Source organism: Sturnira hondurensis, unplaced genomic scaffold (genome assembly GCF_014824575.4).
Source record: "Sturnira hondurensis isolate 20B ecotype Veracruz unplaced genomic scaffold, ASM1482457v3 Scaffold0022566, whole genome shotgun sequence".
NCBI classification, from domain to species: domain Eukaryota; kingdom Metazoa; phylum Chordata; class Mammalia; order Chiroptera; family Phyllostomidae; genus Sturnira; species Sturnira hondurensis.
This window is the reverse complement of record NW_028095197.1, coordinates 8,100,584-8,114,754: the sequence shown is the minus strand read 5'-3', so window position 1 is coordinate 8,114,754 and position 14,171 is coordinate 8,100,584. Positions and strand designations below refer to the sequence as shown.

General features: G+C 52.0%; 1 protein-coding gene across 3 annotated transcripts in view; it reads left to right on the top strand.

Moving 5' to 3' along the window:
- PAX5 (paired box 5) overlaps positions 1-14,171 on the top strand; it is a 163,411-nt gene that overhangs the window by 114,268 nt on the left and 34,972 nt on the right. For all 3 annotated transcript variants that reach the window (XM_037035852.1, XM_037035853.1, XM_037035851.1), the window contains exon 8: positions 12,044-12,145. In XM_037035852.1, coding sequence (XP_036891747.1) covers positions 12,044-12,145 — 102 coding nt within the window. The remainder of the gene's footprint in view (positions 1-12,043; positions 12,146-14,171) is intronic.

The following is a 14,171-nucleotide window of genomic DNA, read 5'->3' as shown; positions in this document are numbered from 1 at the left end:
ATTCCCATTTTGCAGATTTGGAAAGTGAGACTCAGTGAGGTGCAGTCCCTTGCTGGTAGCGTGGAGCGAATTCTGTGAAATCAGATCCCTGTGTGTGATCCCTCTACCTTCCTGGGCCAGCAGGGTCGATAAATATAAAGCTTTGACAAAAAAATTCTCTCAATCTCTCTCTTTCTCTTCCCCCCCCTCTCTCTTTCTCTCTGTCTTTCTCCGTCTCTCTCGCGTGCACACACACACACACACACACACACACACAACACAGTTAGAACTGCGTCTGGGCAGGAACCCACCTGCTTCCCTATGAGGGCACAGCCCTCTCCTGGCTCCGGAGCCCCAGCTGACCTCAGCCAGGCCTGCAGAGCCCCAAAACATGCCTACACTCTTACATCAGCTCACAGAGAAGAGTGCTCTTTTTGCTTCCTTGGGGACATTTGCACCCTGGGCTACTGGAAGAAAAAAAATTGAGAATCAGTTTCTGGAGCCTGAGGGGTATTCTGTGAAGTGAAGAGAGAGGGAAGGGGCAGAAAGGAATTTTGAAAACCAAGGAGAGGAAACTTGTCCTGGGGGCCACGGTGGTTCTTGGGCTCCAGGCCCAGAGAGTGCGCATGCTCTCTGGCCAAGGCCAGGCCTCTTCACTCACCAGCTGTGTGGGCAATTGGAGATTTTCCAACAATTGCTACATTTTTTAACTTCCTTTATCAGGAAAATGTTTATTCACGTAAAACCTTCATGGGAAGCCCTTAATGTAAACCAGTCTGAACTGGTGGGCTGGTGGGACAACACTGTCCTCACTGCCCCTGTCAGGGCTGGCTGCTGGTGGGGAGGAGGCCTAGTGGGACCGTGAGCTGTGAATGCATGACTTGGCCAAGGTGCTCCCGGCATCATGATGCTGCCCTTGAGAGCAAGAAGTCCCTGCTGTGACAGCTGTGGCCCGATAGCTGCAAAGGTGGGAGCCGTGGGCAGAGAGGAGCCAGGCGCTCTGAGCACCTGGATTCATCATCACCTCTCCTTGGAGACTGTGAGTGCACCCCTTGGGAGCCCAGACAGTGTCTGGTTCTGAAGATAAAGTTAATTTTAAATGAAAAAGTTAATTTCAAATAAGAAGTAATACATCCACATCGTTAAATATTCAAATCATACAGCAAAATATAAAATGAAAAGTAAATCTCCTGCCCCCAGCCCCAGCCCGCCCATTCACAGTGCCTCGCCCCAAAGTCAACAGTCTCATGCACACACTGACGTTCCTCCGCATCTCTCAGCGTGTAGATGTGTCTCTATTTTATTAGTGCAAATGGAACCGTACTGCACACAGTGTTCTTCTGCACTTGGTTTTACTCATCCAGCGATGTATCACGGCACTTTCCCCACAATCCACACATTCAGATTGACCTCTCTGTTTTTCAGAGCTGTGCAATATTCCATCAGAGGGGAGTATCAGAATTTATTTAAGCCAGCCATTATGATAGATAGTTTGATCATCTTCCCTCTTCCCTTCCTTCCCAGGAAAGGTAAATATTCATGTAGTTTTCTGTGTATTTCCATAGATAAAGTCTTGGAAGTAGAATTGCTGGTCAAAGAGGAGGTGTGTTCTGCATTTCCGGTTCACCTATTGAGGCAGAACAGTGCAGGGAGGGAGGTGGCAATGGTGTGACTCTGGCCAGATGGCCTCAGTTTGCATCCAGCTCCACCTCCTCCTAGCGAGGTACCTTTATCTGCAAATTGGGGATTATAAAGATTTATATCTCCCAGGGTGGCTATGATACTTAAATGAGATAATACATATTAAATGCTTAGAATGGTGCTTGGCTCATGGCAAGAGCTGTGCAAATTCTAATTGTTACTGTTGTGAACAGTATTAGTATTGTCATTGTTATTGCTGCTATTATCATCTCCCAGGTCCTCTGGAGCACTCAGGAAGGGGCTCCGAATTTGGAAGGTTTCGGATAATGCACTCATGCATGCACCCACGCACCCATGCATGAATGAAGACATGAGCTAGCCCAAAGTTGTGCCTGCATTGCCTTGCTGGGAACACTGGCTTCCCTCTGTCTCTGGAGCAGGGCCTGTCCTGGCAAGGAGGCCCAACCCGGGAGGGTAGCAGACTCTGCAGCCTTGCTCATTAAATCCCTGCCTTTGTCGGCTTGTTACGTTGGACCAACAGTTGCTAGTTCGAGGATGATGGTGTCGCAAGTGTGCATGACAACATTGACTGAGCCCCATTGCCTGCTATGAAATGCCAGGCAAATGAAATTCCCACACTGTCCAGACACTGAATGAAACACAGGGGTGGAGTCTGGGTGTTCCCAATAACCCTGGGGAAGTAGGCGAGGTGGGTTCAAATGAAGGCACAGGGAGTGTGGAGACTGCTAAGTGAACAGCGCCCTGATGAGTGAGCTGTCAGAGTTCCCTGCTCTACACACCCAGATCAGACCTTGAGCCAGTGCAACTAAAGGGAGGCCAGTTAGAATTAGTTAAAAGTGGGGATTAAGTAATTTTGAGAAAAGACATGTGGGGTTATCATTTCTAAGCAAATAATAGCACCTAAACCAATAGCTAATAAACGCATCACTAGGAGCTGGCCAGGCCTGCTGAAATGACATGATGCAGCTCGTGGGCAGTGAGCACGTCCACTCTGTGTGGGCGAGTTGGGCTGTTTCACCTCCTCCAGCCTTTCTCCTGCAGGTGGGAGGCTCGCCCTGTGCACCTCCAGGCTCAACACACTCTGCACTTCTGGCTGGGCCAGACAGAGAGAGACCTCAGGCCCGCCCCTGTTCGAGTTGTCACAGGTGTCAGACGCTGGCTGGCCGGAGGGAAGGAGCCTGGGGGTGTGCCCAGGGCCTGAACACACACACACCAGGGTTTGCATAGCACCACCACTCCCCTGAGGGGCGGGGTTGTGCCACTCCTTCCCCGCCCCCCACCCCGCACCCCCCGCCCCTCAGGTGACAGGTGACTGTCCTCTGCCTTGGTGTTGATGGAAAACCGTCAGCTTTTTTTTTCTATAACAAGCGTCAAAGCATAGTTCTTTTAAAAGTTAAGGACATAACCCATGTACGAATATAAAAGGAACCACTGTGAAGATTTCATTCGACTCATGAATTAATGAGGAAACCTATAAAAAGATAAAAGTCATTCCAAGAGCTTTTCAGAAACTAGGGGTTTATACTGTCCCTCAGGAAAAGCACTTAAAAATGTTGAATAAAATTGCTAGATGAGGCACAAAATTGGTTAATGTCCTACAGGACAATACACCCAAACTACTGGGGCTGTCTCTTCCACCTGACAGAAATCCACACGTTAACTTGTAACTTCCCCTCATTTGGTCTTTGGTAGTGAAGAATCGTCAAGCACAGGTGTCTTCTCTTAAAGGTATGATTCTTGGATCTATGATTCTTGTGCCTAATAAATAATGCCTGTTACATGGAAAGGCTATGCTTTCCACCTTTATGACCTGTTTTTAAAAGTTTTAATAACAGTTTTTTACACTCAGAAAGGTTTCTCCTGGTTCTGTGACTCTGAGGAAAGGTTTTCTGGGGAAATGTTCTAGAGGTGCCTGCAGCTTCAAGCTAAATGATGGCACTGGGACAGGACGAGAGCTTTGGCTTCGGAGCCTCCCTGAGTTCCCACGTGGTTCCAGATCGCCTTTCAGGGTGAGCAGAGTGGCTCTGTGACGGGGCGCTGGGCGAGGGGCCTTGACAGGCGGTCCAGAATGGAGGGCAGGGCTGGAGGCCCGGAGAAGGTAGTGAGGAAACAGTAGAAGGGAGGAAGAGTCTGAATGGGGCAGATCAGGGCCACGGGAAAGAGGGCACTGAGGAGAGTCACAAGGGGCTTGGGGACAGAGTGGACATGAGGGAGGAGGCGTCATTGAAGCTGGCATGGCTGGGAGGCTGGGCTGTCACCCACGAAAACAAGAAAAATGACAGGAGTTGAGGGCTTTGAGAGATGGATAAAGGTTGAGAATTGGCAGTCTGAGAGCTAAACACGGCCTTTGTACACGTTTTCCTTGGCCCTCCATGTCTATTTCAAAAACTGGATTAGTGTCAACATTCACAGGCAGGAGATTCCCAAATGCAGTAAAACCAGAGTTCTAGCTTCTTTTGCAAACTAGGCAGAGCTGAGTGGGGGCGGCTGCCCCGGTCATCACCCAGGTGGACATGTGGTGAGAGGGCCATGAAATGGTGTGCAGGTTGGCAGCCCCCATCTGACTCTGCAAGTTCCTTTCCTGGAGACAGGGAAGTAAGACGGACGCTTACCCTCCTTTCACTAGGACTCGCTCCAGGGGGTCTGATGCTGGGGGCACTAGTGCTGAGGCAGGGTGGGCAGGAGCCGCCATACCCATCTGGACAGCAGCCAGCACCAGCCGCCAGTGCCGTCAACACAGGAGTGAGAGGATGCCTCTGACTTAGGGAATGCTGGAGCAGAAAAAGCCCCGAGAGGCCATCTGTTCCCACTGCTTGAGCAATCACATGGGAAAACCGAGGCCTAGAGAGAGATGGGACTTACCTGAGGTCACACAGCAAATTACTGATGCCCCTTCCAGGGATGAGCAGGCTTCCTGGGCATTAAAAGTCCCCAGTGGATACGACTGCCATTTTTGAAAAACTCTGCCTCTCCCAGCCGGCTCCGCCATATTCCCTTAGAGGCTGGGCCTTCTGTGTGGGCTTGGCCTTCCTCTGGGCAGAACCCCCAGCCCAGCGCTTTCCGGGCCGGCAGACCCTCTGCAGCCAGCGAGCCACGCCAGCATCCTGCCCTCCCCTCCCGTCTTGCCCGCAATAACTCCTGGCTTCTCAGTGGCTCTCTTGCTTCTTTCCTTTGCTCACACGCACAGTCAGGTAGGTAGAGGGGGAGCTCGGTTGGTGCCCTGTGGTATTCAAAGTGAAGGGCTTTCACACTGTCAGGGTAATGAATTCTGTAAGGGTTTGAAGAGAGGGGCTGGGAGGATCTTCATGTCATGTGTCTAGGAGTGACAACCCCCAGTGGTTAATTACTGCCACACGATGAGAACCGAGCTGGTAGCAAAATGAGATAAGTTCATTATGAGCTAAATTTGAAGTTAATTGGATTCACATTTCCCCCCATTAGTGCACATAGAGAGAGCCTACCTAGAAATGAGCTGCATGAAAGAGAAAAAGTTGCATCTAAGCAAAACCCAGATAAATCAGGCCTCCTTAATTCTGTGGAGTTCATGACAAAGGGCTTTCTGAGATGTTGGTGAGACGGGAACCGAAGTTCCTTTCAGATGGTAGAACTAATGTCTGATTAATTTCCTCTCGGCAGTCTATGGTCATACCACCCTGAACATGCCTGATCTTGTCTAATTTCATCTTGGCAGATATTTCTGAGCATCTACTGGGTGCCAGCCAGCTCAGGGGCCTCGTAATGACGGACTGTTAAACACCCCAGCCTTGGTGACATGCCGGAACCATGTTAGAGAAGGGACAAAGATGGGGAAAGTGCTCATGCACTGTAAGGTCACTGAGCCCCAGTCTGGTGCCGGGAGAGTCCTTGTAGGCCATCGAAGCAAATTTGAGGCTTGAATCCTCTCTGGGATTTCCCACCAGCTGGAGTCTAGCCTCTGCTCATCTTTGGATAGTTGTCCTTAGAAAAGTCCCAGGTGGCATGATGAAAAAAACAGGTAACATGAAGTCTCATGTCAGTCAGCTGTTGCCACAACACCGATGCTCAGCAAACCACCCCAAAGCTCAGGGCTTAAAATAACAATCATCTCTTCCTGCTCATGCTCCTGGGGGCTTGGTTGGGGGTTGGCTGATCTGGCCTGCACTTGATTCCAGCTGTAGGTTGGGTCCATCTCTACTCCACATGTCTGTCTCCCTCCTTGTAGCAGGCTAGCCAGGGCCTGCTCTTGTGGCGATGGCCGAGGCACAGAGGGGCATCCCCGGCCGCACAAGCCTGTGCAAGCTTCTACTTGCCGAATATCTGCTCACATTCCATTGGCCAAAGCAAGGTACATGGCTGAGCCCGACCTGAATGGGTTGAGAAGCACTCTGCCTCCAGCAGCAGGAACTGCGAAGTGTAGTTTTTCATAAAAATACATTTATTTGTTTTTTACTTATTTTTGAATTATTATTTTTAATTCATTTGGTTTAAAAAGTTTAATATTATGTTTTTCCTACATTTTTGGTGTCAAATTACAGCTTCTTTTTCAAGATGATGGTTATAAGGACAGGGTTAAGGGTTACAGTCAACAGTTCAGTCTTCCATCAGCGCTCACTGGGGTTTACATGCATCTTCTCACTGACCCCTCCCCCCAGTGCCCCATGAAAGAGGCGCGTTGTTCTTGCTGCGGAGGGAGGCACAGCACAGGGGCTCCGAGTGCAGCCTGGCCAGCCTGGCCAGCCGGACTGACTGGGTTTGAAACCTGGCTTTCTTACTTACTAGCTGTGTGACAGTGATCAAGTCCCTTAAATATTCTGAGCCTTAGTAGCCACCAGGGAAACAGGCATAAGAGTAGCTCTCTAATAGGGCTATTGCAGCAATAAATGGATCACAGTTTCCTCTCTATAAGTGTTAGCTATTTTTTCTACTAGCTGAGTGTTGGCTATTGTTATTCCCATTTTACAGATGAAGAAACTGAGGCTCAGAATGATTAAGGAACTCTCTCAAGGACACACAGCCAGCAAGTGGTAAAGCAAGGATTCAAGCCTGGGCAGAGTGCTGTTTTCTGCTGCCTTCCTTTCCATTTTGCACGACAATCAGCTTCCCTGTGACTTCCCCACAGGGTCTCCTAAAGTTTATTGGGAATTTTATAAGCAATGAGGATTAAATGCAATAATGTTTATGAACAGCCTACCCCCGTGCCTGACGCAGGGTCAGGAGAGGGTCAGGGGCCTGGGGATGATGCCGATGCTGCTAGTCTCTCCCTTCTTTGCCCACCACACCTCAAGCGATGACTCAGATCTGCCTTGGGGCCAGTCCAAGGAGACACATGCCACCTCAGGCCATAACTTCTGGATCTAGGGACGTTTGCTAGATGGAACTGGAGCCATGGACAATACAAAGGAGTTCCCTAGTGACAGGGAACTCAGAGGCAGAGTTTTTTAATAGGATTTATGTGGCCATTCATCGGTTCCTCACCGTGCACAGGAAGCAGGGACTGGGGGGTGGAATGAGCTCCCCAGCATGGTGGCCAAGCCCTGAACCCTTGCTGGAGCTCACACCAGGCCCTGCTGAGGCTGGAAGCTGGCAGTACGCAAGCCCTTCTTTCAAGGGGGACGCATATGCCCCCCAGGCAGCAGCTCACATTACAGGATTGACTGTGGAGGTCCCAGAGCTGCGGGCACCGTTGAACTTTAAGGTAGAAAGGTCTGCTCACAGCTAAGTTATCCTGTGTGTACATGAACACACAGACCAGTACGGGCTCTCAGAGATCATTGCGCTAAGGGCTCTTTTTAAAATTGGCAAAGACTGATGCTCAGAGCCAATGGCTTGCTCAGAGCCCTGCAGCAAACCTGGGGCTCCGGGGCTCTGACCAGTTGAAAGGCCCTGCAGGCCTCCTCATCCTGGTTCTCCCGAGCAGGGCCATCAGCACTTGCTGAGTGCAGCTTCCAGCAGCCCCGCCCCTGAGGAGCAGACTGATGCTGGAGAGTTCATTCTCCAACAGGCACTGACACGCACCTTCCGTTGCGGGGCTGGCAACCCTCTGTGACCCTACCCTTTCTTTTCTGCTTTAATCCAGTTGCTAACCTGAAGAGCAGCCCCCCCACTGCAGTTCTCAGCCTTCCTTATTTACTTGTCTGTGCCCCCCCCAACACACACACACACACACACACACACACACACACACTTCCCTTTCCCCACCCAAGAAGCTCGAGTTGGAGCCCCACCACCTGGAGTCAAATCCCTGCTCTCTTTCCTACGAGCTGTGTTGCCTTAGGCTCCCCCTGCATTGGAACAGATGGTGTGGGGAGCAGGGGGGGACCATCAGAAGAGGCAAATACTTAAAGGGCCTTGAAAAAGTTGACAGAAAAGCTGGCTCTCAAGGGAGACATTAGGAGACTGGATGAAAGGTTGGACTGATGGGAGTGGAAGGAGAACAGTTAGAAAGGGAACGGCACCAGCAAGGGCGTGTGGTCAGCAGGATGTGCAGGGCGGTTTGGAGAATGACCGGGGACAGCAGAGTCGGTGAGGCTGGGAAGGTCACAGGCGGAGGACAGATTCAGGAGGGCCTTGGAAGCCAAACTGAAAAAAATCTATGCTCAACGGAAAAGGCAGTGGGGAGCTACTGAAACCAAGGGAGGTGCTGATCCTAGACATCCGTTACCTGGCTGTCTCACCAAACTTTTTTATTGGCTCTTGTGGGTGAGCTGATTTGCTTGTGATTTTCCAGATTTAAGATAGAGCCGACTAATTTTGGAGTTCCCTCTCCCCCAGGGTTTATGTCTCTATCTCCTCTTCTTGTACTGGCTGAAACTTTCAGAGCAACTTTCAGGAATAATAGGGTTTCCTCGACATGTTCTTGACTTTAATAAGAATGCTTCAAGGATTTCACCAATTCGGTCTGATGTTGACTCTAGATTTAAGGTCAATATCAGATCAAAGACGTGTACTCCAATGCATGTTTCCTAAGAGGTATTGTAGGGAATTAGTATTGAGTTCAGGCTGATGCCTTTTCCATCGCCTTGATATAATCATATGTTTTTCTTCCTTTGATTCATTAATGTGATTTCCCAGCCGATGCTTTAATATTGATCAGCCTTACACACCCCAAATAGGCCTTATTCGGTCATGGTATACTATTCTTTCTCTAATATTGTTTGATCAGGGACATTGATTTTTTCATGTATATTAATAAATTGTGAGACTAGTCCTTAATTTTCATTTTGGGGGGACTTTTTAAAGTTTTTACAGCCGGATTATGCTAGCTTGGCAAAATAAATTGAAAAGGGGTGTTTTGTTTTGTTGTTTTAGTTTTTACATATCCTAAAACAGTTTAGTAACAGAGCACATGTGTCCTTTAAAGGTTTAAAAGAACGTGCCCCCCTCAATAAAAGAACTTGTTCAAGAAGCTTAATGGATAAGCCACCTTGTTTTTAAAAATAGTTTAAGAAACCGCTATTTATATTTCTTCTAAGGTTATTGAGCTGTTCATATTTTCTCTCTCTTCTTGAGTTGATTTTGACAATTCATGTTTTTCTGGAAAATTCTACTTTTGTTGAGCTTTCCACATTTATTAGGAGAGGCCATGCATTTCCTTACATTTTTTGACATCTCTTCCATACCTCTGGTTATACCTTCTCCCAGTTCCTTATTTTGATATTTGTGTTTTCTTTTTTGAGTATTTCCCTAGGTTTGTCTATCTTATTGGTCTTTTTAAATAACAGTTCTTGGTTGTATCTATTGTTGTGCCTGCTTCTCTGTTTACTAATTTGTTATTTTCTGCTTTTTCTGTATCAGTTCCTTTTCCCCTCCTCTTCCTAGGTTCATTTTCTTTTTCCATTTTTTTTTAAAGCTGGCTTCTTGTGTTGAGTGAAGCTTTGGTGAGGCACCGACTTTCAAACCTTTGCTTTCAGGGTCAGGGCTGTAAGGCACATGTAACAGTGGCAGGAACGATTGCAGTTTAGCGCCCTGGTGAAGAAAGAACCCAATCCCAGGGGCTGGCGAGCTGGATTCCAGTACCAGCCTTGCCTCCAATCAGCTGGGTGTCTTTGGCACATCCCTTCCCCTCTCAGGACTCTCTTATCCACCCCAGGCACCCAGGCAGGCTGCGGACCTCATGGGGCTTGGCCCTGCGGACTCCCCTGCACCAGGCCGCCACTAGCAGGGTGACACCCTTTGGCTTCCCCCTGAGCTGCTCCTGGCTCTCATCCCAGCACATATATTCACAAAAACTATGCGGTCGAATTTCAGTGTGCATCACAGAGCTGATAAACAGTGGTGACATTGTGGCCTGAAGGCCAGGCTCAGCCTGGGTGTCCCAGTACCTTAGTCTCAGTACCTTACCTCATAGCATAGTTGAAGGTTAGATGAGTTAATACTGTAAAATACTAAGAACAGAGCCTGGTGTTTTGTGATTTCGAAGTTAGCGTTGTTGGTTTGTCGTTGTCATCATTAGGGTGTGAGGCTGAGGACGGGGCCCCCGGGTGGGAGCTGCTGCACGGTTGGGTGGGGGTGCCAGCCCATGGGGACAGCCCCAGACACAGCTGTCTCCTGTCCACACCTCGTGGTCTGGCCCTGGCACTGTGACCGTGCACTCACCAGTCTGACGCTGTAGTTGTTCTTGACCATGAATGGAGAGGACTGTTATGGACTCCAGAAAACTCCTGCTTCTGTAGCAGGGCCACTTCTTTCATTTTCTCAGCCAGTATTTGCAGGCCTGTGCCATTCTGACGTGAGTACAAAGACATGATCCTGGAGCTCACACTCGGTGGGGAGGCTCACCCTCTGCTCCTGTGGGTGTGGGGGCTGACTTGGAAGAGGAGGAAGGGGGAGGCGTAAGATAGCTGGAGGCTGGGGAACCCCCTTATATCACATCAATGTGGGCAGTTCTGCCAACTCCAATGATCTGTTTAATCTCAGCTTTCATGGGGAGTCATATGCAGATCATAGGGGGGAATCGAGGACCCCCAGGGGCATTTGCCCCCCTGTCACAGTGCCTCATGTGAAGAGACACTAGCCACGCGTGTCACAAGCCAGGATGCCCAGGCCAAAGCTCAGAGGGTAGTAAGCAGAGGGAAGGCGGGAGCCCCCTGTCTGGCAGCTTCCTGGGTTCTGGAGAGTAAGCAGAGCCGTGTGAACTGAGGCAGCCTCTGGGTGCTGGCTGGGCAGTCTGCATGACTGGCATTAGACGGACCGTTCCTCCCTCTGGGAAACATTCATGTCTCACACCGCGTGCTGGCTTATAGTTTTGGGGGGTGTTGGTCAGAGGTGGTCCATCTTGCTGAGTCTCCTGCTAGTGGGGCTGAGCTCAGAGTCGTGGCCTGTGTAGCACCTGCACTGCCCGGCTGGGCCTTCTGGGAGGCTCCTGGGGCCCAGCCTACTCTGTGCCATCAGGAGCCTCTCCCCCACACCCTTGGACCTCTCCTCACCTCCACAATCCTCAGCGTCCACACCCAGAACAGGCCTAGGTTCTGCCCTCCCTCCCTCGTCCCAAGGCCGCCTCATTTCCCACGCTCTCCCCTCGGTAGGCACATCCCTTCTTTCAGGAGCGCGATTGTCAGTTGCGCCCAGTGGGGTAGAGGCTCATCTTTGGCGGCCCCCAGGTAACCACTGCACAGTGCGACCTCCCAGGGTCTGGGTTGTTGGTCTTACCCACGAGCGCCTTGTTGCTTGCACATAGCTGGTGACCTGTGACAGGGCTGCAGCCCCACTCCTTCCCTTGGAGGCAGATGTGCCCGAGAGGCATCTCCCCAGCAGGCAGAGTCCTGCTCCTCTAACACTCGGGTGCGCCGCCTGCGCACACATTTCTTCACTAAGACCCCACGAGGTGCCAAGCCGTGTGGTGGAGGTGGGCTGCATGGGCTGTGAAGGAGGAGTCACCCCTACTCTTCCAGCACTCGGGGCCTGCGAAGAGGGGGCCACACACTCCCCAGGATTTCTGCCTCGGGGGGCTGAGGCCTTAACCTCCAGGTCCCCGTGCCCCGAACGGTGTCTGGTATCAGAAAGGACTGGCTCTGGGTTTCAAAGGAAGAAGAATTCAGTGAGGGCTGGAGCTGTAGGGGTTTGAGGCAGAGGGAGGCATCTGAGATGTTTTTGAAGGTGGAAGGTGGGTGGTGTTGGGCAGCGTGCAGCTGGAGGAGAGGGTGAGGCGTGGCGGCGCAGAAGTCCTAGTCCCACTGGGGGAGGAGAGAGGGCAGTGAGCCAGCTGAAGCCCCAGCTTCCCAGATACACGGCTGCGCATCTCTGGCTCCTGCTGAGTGGGGCCCAGGAGGCTGGAGAGGTGTGCGCTCCCGTGCGTGTCCCTGCGGGTGACGTGAGGAGCTGGGGGCATGTTGGCGTTCAGTGTCCAGACATGACGCGCATGCAGCTGTCCGGAGAGCTGGCCACAGAGACGCTCACCCTGTGATTTGTTGCTTTGATTCCTCAGGCCGAGACTTGGCGAGCACGACCCTTCCAGGGTACCCTCCGCATGTCCCCCCAGCCGGACAGGGCAGCTACTCAGCACCAACGCTGACAGGGATGGTGCCCGGTGAGTGTGCATTGTTGTCATCTCTGGGGCTCGGTGGATGGGGTTTCGGTGGGGGCACCCCCCCAAACAGCCCTGGTGACCTCTCTGCTTCTGAGAAGTGGACCTGAATAAATCAGGCAGAGGTCTGCACTCTCGGCCTCCCCTGCAGCTGGGCCCGCAGGGGGCTGGACCAGGCAGTGGCAGCACCAGGGAAAACATCAGAGAGAGGGGGGCTGTTGGCTGTCGCTCAAACATCCCCTCACTGGCCACACGGGAAGTCTGAACACAGAGGGGTGTGGGACCTGGTCGAAGGTCGCCCAGCCAGTGGGGAGCGGGCCCTCCCCATCCTCCCTCCCTCCCTCCCTCCCTTTCCTACCCACTTTATGTGACATGAACACAAGGAAGCCCCGCTGCGGTCCCCTCGGTGGCCTTACTCCGTGGAAGTGAGGACCACGTGCTCAGGACGAGCAGTGTGTCCTCTGGTGGGTTTGTCACTTGATTCTCAACTGAATACCCTGTGGCCATTGAAACCTGATCCCCTCGGGCTGGCAATGTGTCAGTTTCTTTGAAGACATTGGGAAAGGCGGCCACTCCGTGTGCTTCCACAGACGACACATCACACGGTACTGGCTGGGGACTGAGGGCACCAGGGCAGCAGGGACCCCTGAGTATCGTCTTTTTAAGAATGTTTTAAAAAACGACCAGTGGAAGATTGGGTTGAAGTATAGTTACACTTCTCAGATGGGCTCGTGTCACCCCCCGTTTCAAGTCACTTGCAGGGGCCACACCCTGCACTCAGCTCGGGGGTGGGGTGGGCACCGTGAGGCTGCCCCTCTCCCAGCACACACAGTGCCTCTCAGGGCCTGTGAAAAAGCCAGGCCGGCTACTTCCTCCCTCCCCACCTGATGGGTCTCTCTTTGGAGCCTCACAACGGCTCTGAGAAGTAGGTGGGTGGGTCCAGCACCCAGCTTTCTTGGGGAGGAGATTGAGGCCAGGAAGGGGGTGAGATGTGCCTAAATCACCTGGCAAAGAGGAAGCCTGACCAGCATGAGCCACCTTAGACCTAGGCAGAGGGGCAGACTCTGGCCCTGCAGGCTTCTTCCTCCCCCCACCCTGGGACCATAGAGTCTGCCAACCAGAGGGACCTGCCTACCTGGTACCCGAGCCTCTCCTTCCAGCCCTCCCTAAGGGTGCTGTCCCAATAGCCCCAAGCCTCCTCCAGCTTCTTCCCCGACCTGTGTCACAGGCGCATGCGCCCTGGGGCCAAGGACTGGCTCTTTGTGGGGGTGTGGACAGAGCTCGGATGTGAGGGCTGGGTGTCCACACCTGTGTGGGGGGCCTCGCAGGACAATGAGCGGAGCTGGGGGCAGAAAGGGAAGCAGGACGGATCGTAGCTCAGGTGGGCTCACTCCATGCAGTCAGGTCCTGGTGCAGATGCCAAAGAGTCGCCGAATTCTAAATTCACTCCTGGCTTTCCAGGTTATTACGAAGATGTGTTTAACAAGGTAGGAGGACAGAGCATGTTTCATTTAACGGTTTGTTAGCTTGATTTATGGCTTTTAAATACGAGACATATGGGAAGCGGCCTCCGGGTGTGCTCTTGCCCTGGGCCTCGCCAACGCGGAAGAGGCCTACCTAGATGAGAGCTGCAAAGCCTTCGCCTTTTCTGCCGCAGAGATGGGCCGTGCAGAGCAGAGAGAAGTATCGGGTGTGAGGCAAACAGGTGGTGGGGCAGCCCCTCCCCGCATTTCCCAACGATTGGCAAATTAGGGCAGCCTCAGGAGAAGGATCCCGAGCCATGTCCATTAGTGGCCCTTTGAATTTTTGTAACATTTTTAAGAATGCAAAGCGCTTTCCTACGAGCCCCCTGATGTTACCCCCCTGTGAGGTGGGCTGGTCTGGAGTGCCGTCCCCGTTTTCTGAAGGAGAAGCTGAGAGCAGAGCAGCTGGGGAGTTTTCCGAGGCCTGAGTCCTGGTCTGGGCCGTGAGGTCTAGCACTCCCTGCTCTGTGCTGTGCCGCTGCCTGTGGTCCAAGTTTGTCCGTGCA